The sequence below is a fragment of the Arvicanthis niloticus genome, chromosome 2 (assembly GCF_011762505.2).
Source record: "Arvicanthis niloticus isolate mArvNil1 chromosome 2, mArvNil1.pat.X, whole genome shotgun sequence".
Lineage (NCBI taxonomy): Eukaryota > Metazoa > Chordata > Mammalia > Rodentia > Muridae > Arvicanthis > Arvicanthis niloticus.
The window spans coordinates 106,707,557-106,733,612 of NC_047659.1; the positions used below are offsets into that span (position 1 = coordinate 106,707,557).

Consider the following 26,056-nt stretch of genomic DNA (forward strand, 5'->3'; position numbering starts at 1 on the left):
CCTAGCACTCTAAAAAATAAAAAAACCTCGATAGTCCAGGAACTAGATGTTATTACTAAAAATAATTATATAGAAGGTGTTGTTAAGATTTAAAAGAATAATTGAAAGAGCATGCTCTTATATAAAAAACTTTCCCTTGAGTTGAATATTTCATTATTTATATCCATATCCATATAATGTATATACATATATATACATATATAATTGTCTGTAATAACACAATTATTTACCCTTTAACACCTAACTTAGTAAATATGATCAGACTCTATTATTAGTAAATCAGAAAACTGTTTCATTAAATACAAATTTTCTGCTGTTTTAATCAGAAATATTGTAGTAGATCTCAAGAGCCAAATTTTGATTATGATGACATATGGACCTTATATGTTTTTAAAGCCTTTGATTATGGGACTCATGGAAAAATAAGGTAGGATTTGGATAATTATTTTCACTGAAAGAGCAGCAAGCTCTCAAGATGCTGACCATCTAGAGCCCCTTTGGCAGGGTCAATCATTCATGGAGAAGAGGCAGTGGACCTTACCTTTGGAATGCACGTTGTGGGCTCGGACAATCGAGGGTAGGTGTAGGAGTTGTACGAGTGTCCTTGAGGATGAGTTTTAAATGCACTTGCTCCAAATGGCATCATGGGTTCCTGAAGCCCTGAGCCTGACTTGGATCTCTGGCGCATGGCTGGCTGAGGGCTTGTCTGATGCAGGTATGATGATTTTGGCCTCCTGTCATAGTCATCAAGGCTGGGTCCCCAATCACTTTCACTGTATGCCAGACTCTCCTTGGAGCACCTGATGGTCCCTGCAGTTTTAGAAGGCGTGAGTTGGAATGAGTAGTCCAGAGGGGAGCAACTGGAGGCTCGCTGATAATCCCACTTAAGGTCACCATATTCACTTGTTTTGCTCAGGGAGTCCAAGTGTGTGTGATAGTCAACAGGGAATCTGGCCAGGTCGGTTTTCAAAGGCTTCATCTCAGGATAGTAAGCGTCTCCATGTTTCAACTTCATGACATGCCCATTTTGCTTGGCTGCATGGCTGCTTTTATAGTACAAATCCAGGTCGTCTCCATAGAGACTCCTGTCTCTGTACTTTTCAGTTGTGTAGTCCACAGTAGTATCAGATTCACTGGAATATTGTGAGAAAGTGATGAAGCCGTTTTCTTCGGAGTGGCCTTGACCTCGGCTCGTTGCTCCCTGATCTGGGGTGGGTGGGCTTTCTTTCCTTAGGGAGTTGGAGCGAGTCACGGAGATGTTGTCGAAATCCTCTAGCAGGCCGTTGATAGAGGTTTCCTTGCAGGATTTATTTCCTCTGACGATCGTCTAAAAATAACAGGAGGAACGTTGTTTAAGAAATTATCCCTGGTTTTATACTTGCTGGAGGATAGTCCCCCTAATTCATTTAAAGTACAGAAGAAAACATGAGAGGAATATTTTAGTTAAAATAAAAAAATAAAAAAAATAATTGTTGCCTAACTTCACTGGGAAGAAAAAAAATCAAGTATTCAACAGTAATCTGGGCTTTCAAATTTGTGCTTACCTGTTGCGTTAGAGTATAGAGAAGTCTTTTCCAATTGTTTTGCCAATAAAAAAAATCACATTCTTTTAAAGTTACTTTTAATTTAAGTTTTGATAATTCTATACATCTGTGTATTGGGAATATACTCACCCTGTTTCCCTCTCTTGTCCCCTCTCATCATGACAGACCTTTCTTCCTTAGAGTGAGCATGGCACCTAATGTTTTGTCTTTTGAGTAGGTTTTGTGAATGTGTGCATGGCTGCACTGTATTCCTTATTGGACTGGCCATATCATGTCCAGAAGGAAGCATTTCACAGCGCTCCCCCTTATCCTCCAGCCCTTGCAATCTTTGTTTCTTTTTCTGTGATGTTCCCTGGTAATGGCATGTTTGGGGTTGAGTGATCAACAGTCATTTTTTTCTCAGCATTTTGATTAGTACGAGTCTCTGTATTAACCATTGCCCACTGAAAAAAGAAGCCTTTTTGGCTGCAGATGACAGAAACACTTGTCTAAGGGCATAATATAAACATTTAGAGTGCAGTTTGGCCACACACACACACACACACACACACACACACACACACACACACATATCAGTACTAATTTCAGCCTGAGGGTCTGTGCAAACCTTCAGCTTCTAACAATGGGCTGATGGCTATATATCTTAGCAATCTATAGTGTTTGGTTATAAAAAGCATATTTGTTATTTTAAAATTCACTATTCAGATGATTTATAAGCAGTGTCACTTGAATGTAAACATAGGTAGAAATGGGTGATTCAATCTTCATATACCTATGGAAGACATAACTGATGGATGCTATAAGATTTTTTGGATGATTCTAGAAAACACTTTCTGAAACTGTGACTATGGAACAGTATGGAGAATAGTTATGTGGACTTATTTTTCAATCCAATGAGATTCTTCTAAGGATTCCATTACAGTCCTTGCAGTGGCCACATGTGTATGTTACCATCTTTGAATTTGGAGATTTTGCTGGGTAATGATGTGCCTGTGTCTGGATCTCAGCAACAAACTGTTCCCTTTAATAAACCTAAATAACATCAGAATACAAGGAACAAAAAGAAACAGCAAGCCACTTACGGAGCCAGTCAGCTGTGCCTTGGCTTGTCATTACACGGTTTGCACTGAAATATGTGGGGGTGGATAAAAGAACAAAGAACAAAGAACAAAGAACAAAGAACAAAGGGTGGCTACCAAGATTTTAGGAGAAAAATACATTTGAGCACGTTGTAAGGAGTTCAGAATCATCATAGTTAGTACCACGGGAAAGCTCAAAGTGTAGAGAGAAGACCAAGGTGTCCTAGAGCCTGAGAGCCACAGATTGGTGCCTCAAACTTCATGCTGAAAGACAAGTATTCTCCCCCCCAACAAACAGTCTTAGATTAATTATTTTTATGTATGCCCCTTTAAATAAACTCATTTTAGAATAGTTTAACAGTGATATTTCGTAGATGGGGCAGAGAACTCCAAAATTCCCCTCTCACCCAGGGTTTCACTTATTAGCATTTTGCATTACTGTTAATAAAATGTCACCTTTATCAGCACTCCATCAGCTTTCTCTTAGGGCTCTGGATTCCCATCCATGAGAAATAAAGACTTATTTATTATGTCTTCTGAATCTCTTTGACAGTTTCTGAGACATCCCTTGTTGCTGATGTTCTTGGTAGTTTCGTAAAGCAATGAACAAGTATTTTCAGAATGTTCCTCAATTGGATTTGTTTGACATTTTCATCATAGTTAAAGTGGGGTAATGGGTTTGCTGGGAGGAAGGCTGTAAAGTAGCAATTTCATCCCATTAGATCTGGTGCACACTGTCGACATGGCTTTTTTCTGATAATGTTACCTTGGTCACTTAAGTAAAGTTTTATTGGTCAGGTCTTTAATCTCTAACTTACAATTCCTTCCCTCTGGGAGTGAGAGAGACACAAGGTGCAACCCCCACCCCTGTTGAGGGGTTCATGGCAGTAGGAGTTAAGTTCCACCATTTTGCATAGGCATATCTTTACATAAAGCATTTGGAGTTCTGGATAGGAGGCTTATGTATTGTCCTTATTTATTATTTATTTGTTTATTCAGTCATTTGTTTATATCAATATGACAGGCTCACAGGAATTTATTAAATCCTTTGAGTTATGATCTATGCTGTGCCATTTGCTTTGTCACCCAGAGGGTTGGAGCTTTTGTCTCCAAAGGTTCTTTTATGTTGGTGTCTGTGTCCCTTTGACAATCTTCTTTCTATTATAAAGCACACTAGCATTCTCCATCCCCATAAAGTGCTCTGCCTTTATCTCACTGTTTCCTAACTCTGTTACTTCATCAGCCAATTCTCCAAGAAGCCCCCATTCTATATATCAATGATCTAAGGCATGACAGTTGGGACTCAGGGTTTATTTCATCACTACAGGGGTATCATTTTTCCCAGGCCTTCCCAGTGACCAGAACTAGAAAATCTGCCTTTGTATACTAACACAGGCACACCTAAATATCTATCCACTTGTATGAATAATGAGGCATGTTTATATATCTGAACCTAATCTGGTAGTATTATGATGTTCTTTCTAACGTCCCCTATTTTGTATATGTAACCTCTTGCTTTCCAACATTTATTAAACTGATGTATTTTTTTTCCTGCATCCTCTTTAGTATAATGAATTTCTGTGGGATAATCGAGGTTACTGCATAGAGTTAACCAGTAGACTTCAAACTGCCCAGTCTGCTATTTCTATGCACTGGTTACTATATTCAAAGAAATGCTCACTTCACATACAAATTAAAGGAGTATGTAATGAATGTAATGAATGAGATTCCATCTGCCGGTTGATATCAAAGGAGAGATATCAACTGTGCTATGGGAGAAATGTTATTTGAATAAAAGGATAAGAAATGTCTCTTATTGAGGAACTTTGTTCTCCAGGCATGGGCACAATATGTTCATAACCTTTGTGAGGTCAGAGCAGCTGTGGTTACCCACATGACACTTGAAGAGTAGGCCCTACGTATGCAAGGCCTAGAGTATTGTACACAAGGCAGCAAAGGCAACCTGGGCCCTCCCTGAGGATGGATAAGCAGTTAAAAATTGCTGGGCTGAGCGCTGTGGCTGCCCACATTTGCCCATGTGCCTAGACTGTAAGTAACACGGTTAAACTCACTGGCTCATCAAGCTAGCCTTGGGTGGAGAGGTCTCCTTACCTGGTGTTATATCTGGATAGGTGTTGGCTCACATCTCCCATACGCAAATTTACCATCACAACATGTAATTTTTCTTTTTCATTTTAAAACTTAGACTTGCAACACTTATAAACTATATAATATCAGGAAAATTGCTTAAACTTTTGTGGGCATGGCTTCTTAATCTATGAAATAGTAAGAATCAATACTTTCCTTATAGGGTTAAGATAGCAATTTATTCATACTTAATATTATGAATAAATTGGTTGACATGATTTCTGCCATAGAAAGTACTGGCAAGTACTAGTCAATTCTTATTTGACTATTTTCTCAGTAAAGTTTTAAGCTAAGCTAAACATTTGGAAAAGAAAACTGAAATTTTGGGGAAAAGGGAAGCTACAGATAATAGAAATTTAGCCATGGCTGCATATATGGGACAAAATCGGATAAAAGTAGCAAATAAAATTATTAGTAACAAAGTGCAAACCTCAAATTTCTGAAATTTAAAGGAGAGATGCAGTTCACATTATCTATAACTGCAACATAAAATAAATGCCTTTTATTGGAACTTAAACCAAATATAACTGAATGCTTTCAAATTATGATCAGTACTGTACTGGTTCCTTCTTAAACACGTAACGTGTAAATCAGAAAATTTGCACAGTTACACTTTCAAGGTAACTGAATGATGAACATGAAAAATAAGGACCACCAGAAACATAGTAAGCCCTGATGGAGACCTTTCCTTAGAGGGAAGTTTCAGGTTGAGGTTTCTCAGATCATAATGTCTACACAGACAGCCCAAGGTTATGGGAAAGGAGATTCAGATTGAAAAGTCCTGCAGAGTTTGAGATGGCGCAATACCCTAAAGCCGGCACAGGTGGCGCTGCTGTCCTGTAGCTCACACTGCATACAATACAATCACATAATTTTTTTTTTTTTTTTTAGATTCTAGATTTCCTGTATTAAGGGGACCTTTTACAATGAAAATTCAGACAATGTATATATTATATATGTGTAATATATATATATTATATAAGTATTTTATATTACAATGAAAATATATTTTTAGTTTAGCAGAAGGCAGCATTTTGTAAACACACACATACATGTGCACTATTCTTTCTATACATAAAGGCATATCTATATCTATTTATCTTCTATCTATCTATCTATCTATCTATCTATCTATCTATCTATCATCCATTATCATCTGTTTATCTTTAGTGTTATAGTTGGCTTGAGCTTTCTTATCCATTATGAAGGTGAAATACATTTTATGCTTTAGGTAGCAGAAGTGCAGCTTGGTCTTCAGTGGGTCTCTAACAGCTGGAGTGGGGCTATCCCAAAAGATTTTGCCTGTGTGTGGAATGTGTTCTTTTAGCTGGGCTGCCTTGTCTGGACTCAATGGTAGAGGATGCGCTCACAGAGACTTGATGTGCCAGGGTCAGAGGATACCCAAAGGGCCCCCCACTTGCTCAGAGAAGAAGGGGAAGGGAGATGGGGAAAGGGTAATGGGAGGTGGTGACTGGGAAGGGGCAGTGAGCCGGATGTAAAGTGAATATGTAAAACGATGATGATGATGATGATGATGATGATGATGATGATGATAAAGCAAACAAAAATTCACCATTTTGCTCTTGTATTTCCCAAGTTGTGTTTGCATGCTGTCTCAGGGCTGCATGCTTTCTTAGCATCACAGACCTAATGAGCTGTAATAACCCTCAGTTGCAAGATAAATAAAACCTAGGTGCTACAAAAGCAAATGTGTGGTTGTTGATGTTTGAAGGGAAAAATATTTGACTTACTCATGGGAAGGAAACAAATTAAAGCAAATTTAAAAAAAAAACAAAAAAGTAAAGGTATTTCCTTTTCTTGGATAATTTTTAGAATTTTAAAATGATTTTGACCAAGTATGCAAATTATTTTTAATAGAAACTCATGGGTTTTTTTTTTTTTTTTTTGCTTCTTTCAGATGAACTAATTCATTATTAATAAGCAGTGGGCTCACAAAGTGCACATGTTTGTCGCAAACAACTTTTCAGAATGCACACAAAGATACAATAAAGTAAGAGAAGGGTTTTATAGCCTCTTTGATCAGCAAGTCCTGGTAACTGAGAACCCAAGGCATATTTATTTTTGCTGAGTTGCAATTTCCTTATGGAATCATAACCATCAAAGCAACAATAATGAAATCCAAATATGCAGACTGGTCCAGTGTGGCTTAACCAGGCAGCACATGGAGGGACTACTGTTCATTATAATCAGTGTCTGATGTTTATTTTAAATGAGATTTGTGTAATTTTAGAGAGATCAATAATACAATAACTACAAGAGTATCAGTGAATTTTATGCTACGGAACCTCCAAGTATTAAAAACCAATGCAAGGCAATCTATTTGCATCTGAAGCTGGGGCTCTCATTGTCTTTTCGATGTAACCTGGACCAGCTCGGCATCCGTTCTGGCTCGTGGTGACAGCAGCCATATTTCATGGCACGGCTGTGCAGGCTGGCGGCTGCTGATAAGCGTTAATGGATCTGTCCGAGAGAACAGCTGTCTCCCCTTGTTCCCGGGGAAGAGATGAAAAAGTGCCTCTGTTCTCACTGTCTGTATTAACCTTGACAATAATGAAGTGTGTAATTAACAGCTTTGCCCTAATAAGACCTTACATTTCCTTTTCAAAAACAGCATTTTCTCTGCACCTTAAGGATATGCTTTACATTGTCACAGTAAATATTTCCCAAGACACCAGAAAGCAAAAATTCCCGAGATTGGAGAATAAACTAAGGTACGTTTAGTATCTGCCTTTAAACTCCATACCTGAATTCTGACCCTGTATTGGAAGAAGCAGTTCACCTGTCACACAAGTAATTGGAAACATCTGGATCCATAATTACAACAAAATCAGACAAGTCTAACACCCATAGCCTCCCCAAAAGATCTGAATTCTTGGCTGGGGTTTGAAATATCATGTCTATTTTCTACATCTTCCCATTGGACTAATTCGGCTGGGGAAATTAAATGAGACCTGAACATTTCATTATTCCTGGAAAATACGGCATTTTGGTCAGAATATCTCAGAAAAGGAGGTATTGTGAAGATTTCTAAGCAAAAAATAAACAAATAGCCAAAAAAAACCCAAAGCAACAACAACCTCCCCCTAAAATCACTGAAAACCCAAAACCAAACTAAAACAAAAACCACTCTATAGACTGTATAGACTGGTAATCATTTGGAACCCAAAATAAACCAATCATTTATTAACTAAATATAAAATTATATTTTGCACAAATTCCAAGAGAGTGAAATATTTTAAAGGAAGGTTTTTCGAACTTTGCTGAAATAGAGATTTCATCATGAATTGGAAAGTGTTCTGCTGATTGCCATTTTTTTCTGCTCTCTACATCACGGTGCTACCAACACATTCACTGAAGAATTACACAAGAAACTAAGCTGGAAGCTGACTTCCTATTCACTGCTGAAGGTTATAGACTGAGTTTTTCCTGCTTGCAACCCAAGGCAGGCAGCCTGAGGTTACTCTGGTCAGCTTGAGGTTAAAGTCAGTTTGAAACGAAATGTTCTTGGATATTTAACTATTAAAGCTACTTCATTGAGCAGGCATCATTGAGGACTATGGAAATACTCATCTCAATATTTATTTTGTGAAAAAAATGCATTTTAAGCAAGAGGAACACACCATGATTAATGAAACAAAATCTAACAGGTATATATATAAATAAATAGAAAGGTAACCAAGGCAGGGTGCACCTTAAATTACTAAATGCCAAAGAAATGATATTATTAATGCTATCATGATTTGGTTGCTCTGTTTGTACCCAGACCTTTAATATTTTCTACATAGAAACCCAATGCTCACCTAGAGAAAACTTTTGAGTCATGCACACTAAAAGCACTGACTTTGCAATATGTCTTTGACTTAGCTTATACTCATACAGAGAATTAGTTTTGAGTTCTCCCTTTCCTCTCTACTTCCTTCCCTCCTTCCCTCCCTTCCTTCTTCCTTCCTCCCTCCCTTCCTCCCTCCTTCTTCCCTCCCTCCCTCTCTCTCTCCCTCCTTCCTCCCTTCCTTCCTTTTTACCTTTCTTAAAAGTAATCTTCCTGTCTATCTGAAACATGCTCATTCTTGACTTTTCATCACTTTAAAATCAAATGAAAAGTTAAAGAAAGCAGCTTGAGGTTTTTATTGTTTTTAAGAGTTATCATCCTTAAGACTGGCTAAGGCAGTGGAAGAGGGTGAAAGTATCTGCACTCAGCAGACTAGATGAGAACAGCTCTCAGTGCAGCTCCATATTTGCATACTCTGGCCAGTTCATGCGCATTCCTGAGGCCAGCATCCCTTCTCAGACAAGTGCATCTCAGTTGGTGGTACCAGGTCACTCGCTTCTAAACTCTCAGGGTCATAGTGCTGAAGTTTCTCTTCCTGTCACTCAAAGTGAGGCTTTGGAACAGCATCACCAGCATTACCCAGAAGTTTGCAGAGAAATGCAGAATCTCAGTCTACCAGGGCCTTCTGGGCCACTGTTTGCATTTAATAAAATTGCTAGGTAACTCCTGCCTACACTGAAGTCAGTACACTGCAGACCTTGTGTCCTTGGCTTACTCCTGGTTCCCTTTCACACACCAAACTATTTCTGAAAATCAATGAATACTCTCTGTGAGGAATATATAGAGTTGATCAGTATAACACACACACACACACACACACACACACACACACACACACACACACACACATTCTCAAGGAAAACCTGTTTTCTCTTCCTTAAATCCACATTGGTAGGATCATTGCTCTGTTTTATATGAACAGAAACAGCAGTTCACACTAAAATATGGGAAGTGACTGACTTGCAGCATGAAGAGCACTTCTGTGGTGTTTATTATGTGTCCAGAGATGCTAGGGTGCCATGATGGAGCAGAACACATTTTGGTTTGTTCAAGTATCTTAGAGAGCAAGTTCAAGTCCAGCAGGCAGAAGTCTGCAGCATTTACCAGATCGCCTGGCTTATCCTATCAAAGACAGCAACAGAGTAGCAGGAACCCACATAGAAATACCGAGAGGGAATTCTCTTCTTATTTCTGAGTTACTTTGCCATGTTGAAGAAGATGAACAAGTATTTCCTCCAATAATACCCCAAATAAACCTGGGACGCACATAGCACACACACACCCCAGGAAGAGACACAAACAATATTATCTTTCCCTCTACAGATGTACCACAACAGTTGTGTTTTTATGTTATGACTACACACTTAAAGAAGAAGACACTGTGAAACAAAGTCATGCAAGGCCCACAGACAGGCCTCAGAGATATACAGTTGAGAATGGCAATGTCCCATGTTCCTGAAGGAAAGGTTGCTTTTCTGGTCCTCCAAAATCTGACAGTCATTTTTTTGCCTGGGTCAAGAAGAGCTGTTGAAGGTACAGATCAGCCACTGTGTTCAGGCAGAGAGCCTATTGTATCCACTTGTCTTTCTAAAACGCACATTTTTATTGAATCTCACTCTTCAGTTATAGTTATAATTTGCCATAATTTTATCTTGTGGGGTTTGATTATACAGTAATCAATGAATGTCAATGATTTATCAAATATAGCAAATTTTTTTCTTTTTTCATTTTTGTTCTTTTTTTTTTTTTTTTTTTTGCCACAGTGGGTATTAAACCTAGGACCTTATATACGTTAGGCAAGTCATATCCATTAAGCTGCATACACAGCTCCAGAAACTTAAAACTTTTCTCTCCACTACAAATTCTATTAATTACTCTTTATCTTGTGTAAAAACACATTTAGAAAATTACCAGTACTTCTGACTTTTCACTGGACAATGCAGTGAGCTCATTCACAGGGATCTTCCAAAGGTTGTTTAGTTATAAAGAGAATACTCGTTCATTCCATAAAATAAACAACAACAATGACCAACAACCAAAACATAAAAACCATCTCGTGGTGGAAGTGGTAGTGTGCTGCAATGTGCCCTGTGGTGTACTCTTTTCGTCCACACATCTTTACTTGCAAATGTTTATTTCAATGAGTTATCAGGCTAGTTTGAGGCCTCTGGCTTGGGCTACGATATCAATACTTGATTCTCACTGGGTTTCCTCTTGGATATCTTGTTGTGGCCTGTGTCATGGAGATACTGCAGCTTTCGATCTATAGGGCGGGCTCTTTCATGTGCTCTAGCAGCTCATAGATGAGGGAGATGTTGGAGTAGACCAGCTCAAGCCCTGGATCTGGACTTGGATGGTAGCTGAGTTGGTCAATCTGCCAGCTCTCCCACAAGCAGACCACCAGGGGGATCTCTTTGGCAGTGTCCAGTCTTGCTCACCCAATGCAGCAGCCAGCAAGGGGCAGAAAGGCTCTCCACTCATGCCCTCAAGGAATCTCTGCCCACCCCTAGCTCACTGGACACCAGGACCAGTTATATTGTGCTGCCTAGGTGAGGGGTAGGACCCACTCTCCCAAGTGGGAAGCTGATGGGCAGGGCCAGCTCACCCCTACACCTTATGCCCAGTCTTATCCCAAAAGCAAATTAGGAAGGATCCCTTCAGGGAGCCCAGGCAGTGGCAGTTTTAAATCTCTTTCAGGTGATTTCAATGAGCAGCCATAGTTGAAATCCAGTATCCTTACACCGTGCCCATTAAACTTCACTCTGCACTCAAATCCCTTGGCATCTTATAGCACGCAGACTTCCCTTGAGCAGGTCTGTTGTGTGTCATGTGACTTTGGATTTCTAACAAGCTCATTGGCAAGGTTGGCGATGCTGCTGTGCAAAAGCAAACTTGGAGTTGCAAGGTCCTTAAGAGCAGAGAAAGTTTATTGGCTGTCCAACTCGGGGCTGCATAATGAGATCATACTGCAGACAGAGCATTGGTTTGTGAGTTCAGCCATTTGGGTACTAGGCCAGCCAATGTCATCAGCAACAATGCAGTTTTGTCAGGGCCATGAACCTTGTCTCTACAAGAGAGTCTGACCGGCTGGCTTCTCTTTAACTCTACTACTCTGTTGTTTTTCAAGCCCTTGTGTATTGGCTTCTCTCAGTAGGAACCATTCCTACAAAGGGCTGACTTGATATTAGCTGTCAAGATTCTCTGATGCCACAGCAACAACATTTACAGTAACCCAAAAGTAGATGCCAATAGATGAATGGATAACCAAAATATGGTATGTTTTTTAAAAAAATAGAGTATTTCTTTTAAAGGAAACAAACAACTTATGATATAAAGACATATATGGTCACTGCAAGCATTGTGCCAAGCCAGATTTTTTTTTTTTTTAAAAAAAAGCCTTTTGCACAGGTCAATTTCTGATTGAATTCTGGAATAGGAAAATTCATGTAGACAGAAAATACATTAGAGGTCACTGGGGGCCTAGGAAAGGGACAATTAGTATTTAGTACATCTGGAGTTTTGGTTTGGGGTAATAAAATGAAGTGGTTTTACAACATTTTGGATGTACTTAATGATACCAAATGATATGCTTAAAAGGGTAAGTTTTTGTTATGTGTATTTTTGCCACAATTTAAAAGAAGAGGATAGGGGCTGGGAAAGTATCTCAGTGGGCAAAGCACTCGCTGTGCGTGTGAGGACCAGAGTTGAGATCTCCAGCATCCACGTAACTGGGTGGCAGCTTGCCTACTTGTGATCTCAGCATCCAGGAGGCAGTTACTGGGGTCCTGGAGCAAGCTGTGGCCTAGACTAGCTGCATCAGCAAGCTCTGGCTTCAATGAAAGAGCCTGATTCAATAGATAAGGTAGAGTGGCTGGAGAAGACATCTCAAATCAACTCTGGCCTCTCCATAAAACATATTCATAGCCACCACACACACACACACACACACACACACACACACACACACACACACCTGCATCTACACACCTGGGAACATGAATATGCACGTGCAAGCACAGCAAACTCAAATCACACACATGAAAAAAAACCGTGTATAAGGCAATGACCATCTATTGCTCCTCAGAACGTTGCACGTTGACAATTTGACGTGTGTCCATCTTTTCTCAACGAATGAGACAGCTCCTTAAGGATAGCAGGTCTAGGGTGGCCTATCTTGGGGCAACAAGTTTTTGCTCCATGTGTTTCTCATTTGTTGCCAGGCTAGTCCACACTTACTTACGTGACAATGAGACAGGGTTCTAAGCTGCACAGTGTCTAAAAAAATTGGCTGAGTTAGGCATAGCTTCATGTCTCCTGGTAAGTGCAAGTCATATAGCTAAACTTAATGCCTTCAGGAAGGCAGCCTCCATCTCCTGGGAGACATCACTTTTGAGTCTTATTGCAAAGGGCAAGTGAACAGATAAGAAAGTAAAAGTGAGACCATCCTTGCGTCAATCTACCACAGTTGGACATTGTTGAAAATGTGTCAGGATTCTAAACAATTTTCAGAAGTATGGGCTCATCCTTCTAAAGTCAGAGGTTTTTTTTGTAAAGGGTACACACATTTTTTGAGAAGCTTAAACATGCTGGGAAGTGAATATACTTAAAATCCAGTTAGTGTATATAATTTTATCTTCCAGTTGTTTAAGTATCTATAATGTCTTGTCACATAGGTGATTTGCAAATACTACAAAGGCTATCTTTCACTCTTTAGGCAGTATCTTTGTGTGTGTCTGTGTCCCTTTCATTTCATATACAAGAAAGAAGTCATTGACAGATCCAATGTCATGAAGTGTCTCTGTATTTATTCTGAGTGCTTCATAGTTGAGGCTCATGTTCAGGTCTTTGATTCATTTGAATTAATTTCTATATATGGCATTGATTAAGGGTCTAACTCCATCCTTTTGTATGTGGCTATCCAGCTTTTCAATACTACTGAAAAGGCTGTTATTCTTAGTGAGCAGTCTTGGCACCTATGCCAGTTGATTTCTGGGATGATTCTGTTCTGTGGGCTTCAGTGTCTAGCCTTACAGCAGCATGGGACTATTTTGGTCTTTATTGTATACTATAGCAAGTTTTTTTGTTGTTGTTGTTTTGATTTTTTTAACTTTCAAGAGCATTTTGTGGGGCTGGATTGATGGATCATTGGTTTAGAACCTTGTCTGTACTTGCAAAGGATCTGGATTTGATTCTCAATATCAACATGACAATTGATAATCATCTGTAACTACAGTTCCAGGGGTCTGGTGCCCTCTTCTGAACTCCATAGGCACCTGGCACGGATGTAGTGCACAAACATATGCGCAAGTGACACACACATACATAAAAAATAACATGTAAAAATCAAATTAAAGAATGTTTGGGTCTTTAGGACCCTTTGAGATTGCATGTAACTCATTCTCTGTCTTTCCTTTCTTCTCTTTCTTCTTTCCCTCCCCTCAGTCCTTTCTATTCTTTGTTTCTTCTTCTTCTTCCTCCTCCTCCTCCTCCTCCCCCTCCCTTCTCCTCCTCCTCCCCCTCCTTTCTCCTCCTCCTCCCCCTCCTTTCTCCTCCTCCTTCTCCTCTTCCTCCTCTTCCTCTTCCTCCTCCTCCTCCTCCCCCTCCTTTCTCCTCCTCCTTCTCCTCCTCCTTCTCTTCCTCCTCTTCCTCTTCCTCCTCCTCCCACTCCTCCTCCTCCTCCTTCTTCCTTCATTAATATAGATGAAGTTCAGGGCCTTATGGATGAAAGTTAGGTAGTCTACCTTTGAGCCACAACTTAGTCAGGGTTGTTTTTCTATTTCTTCAAAAACCATCATTACTATTTTCTTGAACAAACAGAATTTGTAGGCATCTCTGAATAGTTATATCTTCTTAATAATATTACAACTTTGAATCCATGGAAATGAGATAGCTTTTATTTATTCATTTATTTACATTTTTTTTATTTTCTTCTATCAGTTTTGCCATTTTGAGTGTGTTTTTAACCCTTCAGTTTTAGAGTATTTTGGTATATAGAACTATATATGATAATAAACAATTGATCCACTGTGGTCATTAGTTCAAGGTATTGAATCGAAGCTTACTATTTTCCCTCATGGACCAAAGCTCACAGCAAAGGGTTAAACTTTCTCATTTGCAAAAAATGTTGTCATGGGAACTGATCCTCCTCTGCCTTTTTGCGTTTTAGGTATTCCACTGCAGTGGAATAGCACTTGTGTTCTTTTGCCTCCTCTACTCATGTGTCTTCGGGTAACAGGGAACCTGGCTTATCTGTGGGGGAAGTAGAAGGGTCAAAAACGCAGGCACCACACAAGGGATTGTCTTCAGTTTAATGGAGTCATTTTCTATCTTTACAGACTATACATTTCATTTCCATCTGGCAAGGACCCATAACTCTTCTTTTAGAAGCTAAGACTGACTCTGATCTGACACAGAAAGATTATGAATGTGTAAAAGTAATTCACATAATGGCAGGCTGGGTCAGTGTCTGGAATGCAGACCTCTCATATTCAGGCTACCAGGTTGAGGTGGCAGCACATATTCCTTGAGGCTTATTATCAAACTGGCTTAGTAATAATAGATCTGACATCTGAATCACCAACTATGTTTCCCACAGTCTAAATACAGAATTATTTACTACTCATATTTCCTTCACATTATGTCCAAATATGGTGACTTGAATCAGACCTAGAAGTGAGAGAAAATGCTGCAAGAATTTCCATGAATTAAAAATTGGAGGTAGAGGAAATACACTTTTGTGGAATGGAGGAGAAAAGACAGAAATGTTCTAAAATAACAGAAAAGCGTCTGTAAGGATGAAATTATTCTTTGCATGCATCAATATACTATTGCCCATCTCTCATTTGGTTTATTCAACAGTTTTTGGAAGCATCTGTTATTATTTTTATGCCACATTTTATGAATAAGGAAAGGGAATGAACATACAATAGCTGCCTGGAGTTTCACAGCCTTATGGAGATACAATGGACTGAAATACAATTATGGTTTCACTTCTTCCTGATTATTTTCTATCAGGTAACAGTGGGAGGCCTCTTTGGAGATTCTGGAAGACATATACCTGATCCTGTGACTGTGCTGTTAGCTATTGAATTTGATGAACTAACAAAATGTCTATGCTATTATATGTGAGTCTAAGTTCTTGAGTCTCTGCCACCTGCCCTGAGAAAGGTCTGTCTTGGTAAGGCTGCTCCATGCATATATTTTAGGATACAAACTTGCTGTGGAATTTTAGTGAACCCCAGGTAACCTGAAATCAAGAGAAGCCAGCAAAAACAAACAAAAAAAAAACAAAAAACAAAAAAAAACAAAAAAAAAAAAACCAAAAAAAACAACCATCATAAGCAACACATGCTTGTTGAGGTTCTGATCAGTTTAGTGTTGAGTTTTGTTCAAGGTGATAAATCTGAGTCTATTTTCATTCTTTTACATGTAGCAATCCGTTTTGAATAGCACCATTTGTTGAAGATGTTGTCTTTTCTCTGGTGTGTGTTTTTTGGTTTCTTTGTCAAAATCAGGTGTCTGTATTTGTGTGGATTCATGTCCTGATCTTTTTGTTGTTGTTGTCGTTTTGTTTTGTTTTTTTGAGACAAAGTTTCTCTGTGTAGCCCTGGCTGTCTTGAAACTCACTCTGTAGACCAGGCTGGCCTCGAACTCAGAAATCTGCCTGCCTCTGCCTCCCAAGTGCTGGGATTAAAGGCATGCGCCACCACTGCCCGGCTCATGTCCTGATCTTAAATTTGATTTAATGTATCTATTTTTAGGAGTATAGCATGCTGGGATTTATTACTATAGCACTATAATATGACTTGAAATTCAGAATGGGAATACCTCCAGAAGTTCCTTTATTATTCAGGATTGTGTGTGTGTGTGTGTGTGTGTGTGCTCTCATGTGCACATGCACATGTGTGTATGTTTCCATATGAAGCTGAAAATTGTCCATTCAATTTCTGCAAAGAATTGTGTTGCAACTTTAATGGGGATTCCATCGCATCTATAGACTGCTTTGGGTAGGATGGTTATTTTCACAATATTAATCTTACAGATCCATGAGCATGAAAGCTTTCCTATCTTTTGGTGACTTCTTCAAATGTCTTATGTAATTATTATACAAGTGCTTCACTTACTTGGTCAGAATTATCTCCAGATATATATTCTGAGGCTGTTGTGGGAGTTTTTGTTTCCACAATTTCCTTTTTAGTATGTTGGCCATTTGTATATGGAAAGGCTACAAATTTTTGTGTGTTAATTTTCTATCCTACTTTGCTGGAAGTGTTTTCAGTTCTAAGAGTCTTCTGGTGGGATCTTTAGGGTCTCCTAAAGACTCATATCTTCAGTGAATAAGGATACACATACTCCTTCCTTTCCTGTGTGTATTCCCTTGATCTCCTTCAGTTGTCTTACTATTCTAGCTAAAATTCTATATTGAACAGGTATGGAGCAAGTGGGCAATCTTGTCTTGTTCTTAATTTTAGTGGAAATGCTTTGTGTTTCTCTTTGTTGAGATGGGCTCTTTATAAATTGCTTCCATTATGTTGAAACATATCCCTCATGTCTATAGTCTCTGCAGGACTTTTATCACAAAGGTCATTTTTGCATCTGATGGGATGATAGTATGTTTTATACGTTTTTAGTCTGGTTTTGGGGATGGGTTATTTTAATTAATTTGTGTATAACAGATAAAATCACCAAAAATGAATAAAACATCAAAAAAGAGATACATGTTTTCAAAGATACTAACATTTTAGAGTTTGTTTGCTAAACACCAAAACAGATTAAATTCATAAACATCTGAATGAAGTATTCTTGATTTCACCTTCCTTTGATAACACAACCTTTGACAATAGCACTGCTATGGAGTCTGTGTCAGGTCGATTGGAGCTCCTTGGCATCAAGAATACAGGCTGTATAAATGCACAGGTACACTGTACAAGCCAATTTTCATGGATAGTACCTCAGGCTGTTTTGTCAGCCAGTTTCAGAGAAGTGAAAGGGTATGTTTTGTATATCTTTTAGTATGTCACACTGTAGGACTTTCCCATGCAAGATTGGTTAACTAGCAGGAAGCTTGGTTTACATGCAACATTTGACAGAGCAACATTCAAGGCTGCTCCAAACCACTCAAACATTGCCATGTCAGCTAAACAAAATGAAGGAAGGGTCCTCTCTATCAATTCAAATTTGGTTTCATTTGTGTGAAATGTTTGAACTTTATTGAAAGAATTACCAACCTTGACTGAATACATGTGAAATAGAGCACCCATTTGCAAAAAAAAATATGTATTTATTCAATTTGTTCTATAAACAGGAAAGAACAAGACAAAACCGAAACCAAAAACAACCATACAAATAAAAAAAACCCCATATCATTAAAAAAAAAATCATGATTCTGTCACCAATTATATATTTTAGTTTCTGGTCCTCAGTCATAGATGGGAGAGTCAACATGATTTATATTTGTTTTATATTTTCTTGGCACAGAAGCTAAAAAGCTGCAAGGGACAATCCTCCATCCACAAAGCACTGAAAGCTGATATGAAGAATGACACAGACACCAAAGATGCTTCTAAGAAGAAAATGGCTAGGTGTTCTATAAACTATTCTATTCAGTGTGGGAGCATCTGTGTAGATGGGGCTGCCAGGAAGAAATTCGACTGTAGTTGGTTTCTCCTTGGAAAGGCTTCCATCTGGGAGGGAGTGCATGTCACAGTAGTGAATTACAAGCTGTCCTTGTTTAAAGGATCAGCTATCCAAAGCAGCAGGTAAACACATGGTATTGAATGAGTTGGTAAGTAGTATCTCCATATATATATATATATATATATATATATATATATATATACATATAGTGAGCTTTAAGTATAGACAGATGCAGGCTTCAATATCTATTTGGTCTACCATGGATAAATATAAAATTTTATGTAACTTGAAGAAATCTTCTCTATAAATATAACCCTTGTTGTAGAATAGACATAAATATATATATTGGACTAGAGAGAGAATCAACAGAAGCAGCGTATATGTATGTTATCACGTAGTACAGTACTAGGTACATAGTGGACAATTAAACTACTTTCCTATTGGGTTTTAAATAAAGAAACTTTGGACAGATCAAAATGTCAAAGACTACCAGCACTAGTCTCTATGCTTTGTAAGTTTGTTGAATGAATAAATAAAATAATAAAAATCTAGATAGTAGCCTAGGAGGGACCATAACTATAAAATAATTGAATTTTATTTGAATAAAGATTAATCTCATCATCATAATGCTAGTATAACAGAGCAGTTACTTTATAATTCCACTAAAATAAAGTTCAAAGATGGACAAAATCTATTCCAGATAATGGTTACTCTCGGGGCAATTGAAAATGGTCATGAGTATGAGGTAGGAATCTAATGGAGGGAAGGAAGTTATAATATTGTGATTCCTGATACAGTGTATTATCTTTGCAAAAAATGTGCTGGGCGGTATGATTGAATGAGAATGGCTCGTATGGGTCATATACACAGATTTTTTGTCACCAGTTGGTGGAACTGCTTGGGAAAGATTAGGATGTGTGACCTTGTTGAAAGAATTGGGGATGGGCTTTGAGGTTGCAGAAGGCCACATCATTTCAGTTTGTTTTCTCTCTGCATTATGTTTATAGACCAGATGTAAGTTGGACCAGATGTAAGCCATGTCCACCTGCTGCCATACTCCCCTCCATGATGGTCATAGACTCATCCTCTGGAACAATAAACCCCAATAAACTCCTTTTAAAAAATGAATTTCCTTGGCCATGTTGTCTTTTCACAGCAATAGAAAAGTAACTAAGACACTTGTGTACCTCTCTCTCTCTTTCTCTGTTTCTCTCATGTATGTATGTATGTATGCGTGCATGCATGTATTATGTATGTATGTATGTATCACGCAACAATGTCAATAACAACTTTAGATAGTGAAGATGAGAGGACAAGTACCTTGACTTTTAATTATTTTCAGGTTCTCTGTCTAGACAGAATAAGAAACATAGACACCAAAAGTTAATTTCCTTTTGTCTGTATCTTGGACAAAAAAACCCAGACAAACAAACAAATAAACAAACAACAAAAGAAGCAAATAAAAAAAACCCAAAACACAACATCTTGAGAAAAAAATCAATTCATTAAAAAACAAACCCAAATCCCAACATTAAATGCAAACTCTTTTCTTCACTGATATTTTCGAAATGAAGAATTTAGTAGCCAAAACCCACAAAGACAAATGTGTATTTTTTTTCCTTCCTTCATGGACATTAGCTTTGAGTATTCATATATGTGCTTCATTTGGAATATCCTTAGAGGTCAGGAAGTTAGTAAGGGTCCTTGCAGTGATCTCAGTGGAGGAGAGATAGAACTCAGTGGTAAAAAGGCCTAAAGGGAACTAGTGGACCACAATGGGGATGGGAGAAAAGGGCAGAGCAGGAAGAATAACTAACACCAAGAAGCATCCAACAAAGTTATTTTGAGAGCTGCTGTTATAGAAGCTTCCTAAAATAAATATATACACTGTCTTAAGGACAATGAAAAGACTTAGCTTTATTTTTCAGGCATTGTTGCTAATGTTTGGTTTTTTTTTTTTCAGAACCCAGTTATAAGGAAGATTCAGACAAAGCTTAATTGAGGACCATTCAATAAAACTTTTAGCCTATATTCTTCAGAAATGCCAAGGTCAGAACAGACACAAGAAGGCAAGGAATGGTTCCAGACTCATTAAACCCAAAGAGAAGGACAACTGAACACAGCAGGAGACTCCCCACTGAATCTACACTCTTGGTCCTATTCCATTTTCATTCTGTGGCTGTGATAAAAATAAATACCCCAACAGAAAGCAAGTTGAGGAAGAATGAGTTTATCTGGCTTATACTTCAAGGCTAGAATCCATCATTGAGGGAATGCATGGCAAGACCTCAAGGCAAGAGCCATACATAAATTCTGTTTGCAACTCACTCAGCTACCTTTCTTATACAACCCAGCAGCACCTGCAGAGGGATGAGCTGCTACTGTGATGATGGATTGATGTTGAGAATGAGGCAGGCAACTCATTGTCAACAGACTCGGGACCTGGGGTTCTTATATGGTACTTACAACCCTTGGATGATGTTTTTTTAAGGTTATATGAATTAAGAAATGAAAACTAGATTCTATGACTATTTTAGCTCATATCTAGAATGAGCAGATCATTCCAAGAACAGGCAGGAGAGAAGCTTCCCACAGAGGATTCAGGCAGAAGGGAAAGTGTAGCTGTTTTTAGCTGAGATGACATGGTCAAAGCTTCATGAGTTTTAGAAATGTCAATTAAGAATCAAGACTATTCTGCAGACGTGCCCTCCGGTCAATCTGATTGAGGCAATTCTTCCCTAGAAACTTACTCTTTCCACATGGTTGTCTCAACTTAACAAAAATAACTAATCAATACAGGCCCTGAGACATAAGTGACAGGAAGCTTCAGTGTTACTGTCCTTATTTTGATGGTGGTATGTGGCCAAAGCACAGATCTTTTGTTTTGTATTATCTTTTCATCCATGTTGGCCCTTTTAATGTAACATCATAGAATGGGTGGCTTTTAATCTACAGAAATGGGTTCCTTACAATTATGATGGCAAAGTAGTATTTCAGTGCTGGGGAGGACCCATTCTTTGCCTCAATGACAGCTGTCTTGCAAACTCAGGCAGTAAAAGAGGTAAGGAAGTTCTCTGAGGTCTCTAATGATTGAAAGGTTCTCATGACTTACCATTGTGCCATCTTTAAATAATATCACATAGGGTACAGTTAATATGTGACTTTTGGGGGGGGAACAGAAACATTCAATATATAAATATAAGAGATGGAAAAGATTCTGTACTATTCAGCGGTGGTGGATCCTCTGGTTGCCAACTCATTCTCAACAGATTCAGGACCAGGGATTCTTATATGGTGCTCACCACCCTTGGTTGATTTTAAAGTTATATAAATTAAGACATGAAAAGGAGATTCCATGGCTATTTTAGCCAATATCTAGAATGAGCAGATCATCTCAAGAACAGGCGGGAGACATGCTTCCTTCACACAGTGGATTCAGACAGAAGGGAAATTACAGCTGTCTTTAGCTGTGATGACATGGTCAACGTGTCATGAGTTTTAATAATGTCTTTTTATTTGACTTTCAGTCTTATTTTTTTAAATTAGAGCACATACACGTTTAACTACCAAAAGTCATTTTTACACAATCTGACTGAGTGTTTTTAAAAGAGAAGTGTGTGTTCAATGTGCACATATCTCAAGTGAGACGTGAGATCTGGAGGGGGATTCTAAGATGAATATTATGTTTAGGAAGCTGCAAAAATACTGTTTGAGCCCCTTACACTGAGTTTGTTTCCGCTGCAGTTCACTTCCACTATGTTCTATTATCAGTGGGGGATTGGACTTGACACTCCTAATAAATCAAACTGCCCAGAGGTAGCTCCTTTTCTTGATGTCACGGGAAAGGGAAATAAGAATGAGAGACAGGAGAGACAGGGTGCAAGCAACGGGCAATATTCAGTGGTGAAGAATAAAACCAGTGAATAAATGATGGCTCTTCACCAAGTTGTACCCATGCTTGGGAAAGTGCAGACTCCAGCCCTGATGGAAGTAACCAGATGAAAGGATATGGCTTAGCAGTGAGGCAATGGGGCTTTATGCCACTTGGTAGGGGTAACCAGATGACATTGGTGTGAGGGGAAAACTGATCTTGGTGGTCCTCTAGCAAAGAGGAGTGATCAGACTTAACTACTCTATACCCACAACTGTGGCTACTCTGATTTGGATGCTCCTGCTGGCTTTCATGTTGAGTCTGAGCTGTAGTGGTGAGTTAAATGAATTCATTGCCCACAGCTGGAGTCCCTAGCATTCTATGAAGCTTTTCTTCCAGTGGATGGGCATCCAAGGCATCAATTTTTGACTTAAACAGGAGCAGAGGCAAACCACTCTTTTTTCCTGTGGGGTGTATGTCAACAGTGAAGACCATATGCACCAAAGAGCCCATAAAAAGGACAGGCTGGGAACTTGGATGCTAATCTTTAGCCACTCAAAGACATCAAAGGCAGGGACATATAGCTATCCTATATTGACCACCGGACAGGCTATCCTGAAAGATTTTATACTAGCAAGACAATCCATTAAATAATGGCTTTTTTTTTTTTTGAAAAATTATGCTCTAGGAATTTTAAAACTGAGCCATTTATTAACTGGTGGACATTTAAAGCAGGTAGTACATCTTCCTGTTTAAAATTCAAAAGGATCGCAGAATGTCCCAAGTGGAGTAGAGAAACACAGACAGGGCAGATGGACAGGTAATAGTGCAAAATCCATCAGACAGAAGGCTGGTAATCAACTAGTCACAGTGGAAGTGAAATGCCAAATGCTAATTTTCCCCAGAGGTAACCATATGTAAGTGTGTGTGTGTGTGTGTGTGTGTGTGTGTGTGTGTGTGTTTAATTAAGCCAACCACAGTTTTGTGAGAATTATAAATTTCAGAAACACTCAAGGCTGCCCCCTGGTGTGAGAATAAATAAAAGTAGCTGCCAGTGCTTAATCGACATTTTCTTTTAAATCTGTGTCTTTCAGGCTACAGAACAACTCTGCTACATTCTACTTGGATAGTCCTATGTCACAAGTTATCTGTGCCAAGTTTCTCTAGAATTTTCAAGCAATAATGCTGGCTCAGGGAAAACCTGGTGTTGTGTTTCTTGGCATAAGATAATCTTACAAGATTCCTCTTTATTTCCTCTCACTTGAAACGGGGTCTCCTGTAGCCCAAGCTAGCCTTGAACAGCTGTTCCTCTTTCCTCAACCTCCTGAATCCCAGAATTACAGGTGTGAGCCAGAATTATAGACTTTGTATTTTACAATAATATACTTAAAATGTTTACTGAATATCACAAAGCTGCTACTTAAATAATAAATAAAAAATGTTGACATACTGATGATATCTTATAGAATTTCTCATTTATGTTTGTGGCAAAGCCCATGGACCATGTATCTGGATTTACTTGGACTCGTTAACTCTCTGACCTGCATCTTCCTTGCTAGATTCTTATGTCTCACAAACTGCACCAAGCTATAATCAAACTCTGGATTGAATGCTTGAGTCCCTTCAAAAGTTTATGTGTAGGAACTCAAAGTCCAAGGTTAGGATAATATTGACAGTGAGCTGCTTTCAGAGATGACCTTATACAAAGGGTAATGAGAACTAATCAGACTCCATTTTCCTTTCTAGCTCTTCATACACATGAGACCAACACTTCTAGACACCAGACTGGTCACCTTGATCTTGCACTTCCCTGTCTCTAGAACTGTGACAAATGAACTTCTGATGTCCATAAGTTACCCCATCTCAGGCATTTTGTTGAAGAAGCATGTATGGAACAAGCAACCTATCTGTGAGACTTTCCTTTTGCTACTGAGTCACTTTGCTTGCATAAGCAGAGAGTCAATAGCACCTGTCAATTTATTCAACCCCTCCTTGAATGAATATGACCCTCCCCAGTGACTACTGGATTCAGGGGCTTAGAGTTTGTTAAGTGCAGAGAAGTCATCTATGCATTGCATAGCAACAGAGACTCCATCCCTCTCTCTAAAGGAAATATTAACTTGAAGAATGATTCTTTTCTATAGTGCCCCATCAAAAATTGACATTAGAAATTGGCTTGAAGTTGTGCCATCTTTCTCAGCAACCTCTTCCTTCCTTCATTCCTCATGCCCTTGCTTGGTCTTGCTGGAGCGTTTCCTTCATAGATCCTTTGTGCCTGATTTACTGCCTTAGCTGCCTGGGGGGGGGGGGGGGGAGCCTGTCCTAAAACATTTTGTTTGTATTCTCTTCTTTAAGTTCTTTAAGAAATGTGATTCTGTCCCCAAGGTGACTGGTCTGTAACAGAAAATACTCCAGTGGGATCGGCCAACTGACCAACTGAGCACAGACATGGAATGATCACAAAGCTTCTCTTCTTTGTCCAGACAGTACAACCCCTGTCACCGCTAGTCAAGCTCCTCATTCACACCTCAGCTGAAATCCGTCTGACGACCACTCTGTCTGCCTCTTTTTTGCTTTTCATTTCCTTATGACACTCATTACAACTGAAATATATCACCTTTTATATTAGAATACAATATATTATGTATCATGTAATATATTACTAGTATATAAACACCATAGATGAGAAAAATGTTTTTATTTGATGTACTAATTAATATATTCTTGTGTAGAATGGGCATCCTTTTCTGTGAGAGTTCAAAGAGCTGACATTTTAGTTTCTATGGGCCAGACAGACTGTGGCAACTATTCAAAGATGCCATCATAGCATTTCAGAAAATGCCAGAAAATACATAATGAGTGAGGGCTACCATGCTATAATAAACTATATTTGCAAAAATAGGAAAAAACTTTTGCTTCTGACTTTGCATACCAGAGGTTAGAAATTATGACCTCTTTGTAGGGAAAGGTAACTTTCTAAGCTGAGCAAATTTATAGTGGTTTCAAATAAGTAATCACATGGCAAAGTGCTTTTCCTAAACTAGACAGATAGAAGGGCATGTAGAACCAGGGCTACCAGTAGTTGATTTCCATGTGTAGATCCTCTGGGGGAATACCTGTAGGGTAGGAGTATGATTGATAAATAGGCCAATTTCAATCTCAGGGATCAGATCCTCAGGAGTGTCCAGTCTTGAGTAAAGAAGGTGTTTAGGCTTAGTTGTAAGTCTTACCTCCAGGAGGTAATCAGGCTTAGGTCTACACCACCACTAACAGACGAATCCATTCTTACTTCTGGAATGGGAGAGGTGAAAGGAGTTGATTAAAAACACCCTACACCCTTCTATTGTTATGGAAAACTTCTTCTAGAGTAACTACTGGACCAGATCTTGAACTACTGGGTCTTTTTTTCCCTGTACACAACTAATTGTTCAGGAGACAAATACCAACTCTGATTTCTTCTAGCCATCCTGTTCCACCTGACGTGATTAGGGTAAAAATGAAAGTACATGTGAGGCTTTACACAGCAGGAGTTTTGATGAAAGTCTAGGAACTAATCCAAGAACTAGAGAACCATTGCAGTCTCTCCACATTAGATCCCCGTATCACTAAAATTATATTTACACAATTCTTGGTACCTACTATTCATTACACCAAAAGGCCAAAAAAAATTTTTTTTTGATGAGACACAGAAAACATCAAGACCAGATGTGGCACAGATGTTAGGATGATCGGACCAGGAATTCTAAATAGCTATGATTAATCCAAGGCTGTGATGAATAAAGTAGACATCATGTAAGAACAAACAGGCAAAATAAGCCAGAGAAAAAAATGATAAGAAATGGTTAGATTAAAATTAGCCCCAATGAAATGAAAAATCCTTTTAATGGGCTCATTGGTAGAGGTAGAGAGCTGAAGAATCTCTGGGTTT

The 26,056-nt window shown here is 38.7% G+C and overlaps 1 protein-coding gene across 2 annotated transcripts in view; it reads right to left on the minus strand.

Moving 5' to 3' along the window:
• Pak5 (p21 (RAC1) activated kinase 5) overlaps nt 1-26,056 on the minus strand; it is a 273,086-nt gene that overhangs the window by 31,297 nt on the left and 215,733 nt on the right. For both annotated transcript variants that reach the window (XM_076929827.1, XM_034496762.2), the window contains one exon: nt 542-1,327. In XM_076929827.1, coding sequence (XP_076785942.1) covers nt 542-1,327 — 786 coding nt within the window. The remainder of the gene's footprint in view (nt 1-541; nt 1,328-26,056) is intronic.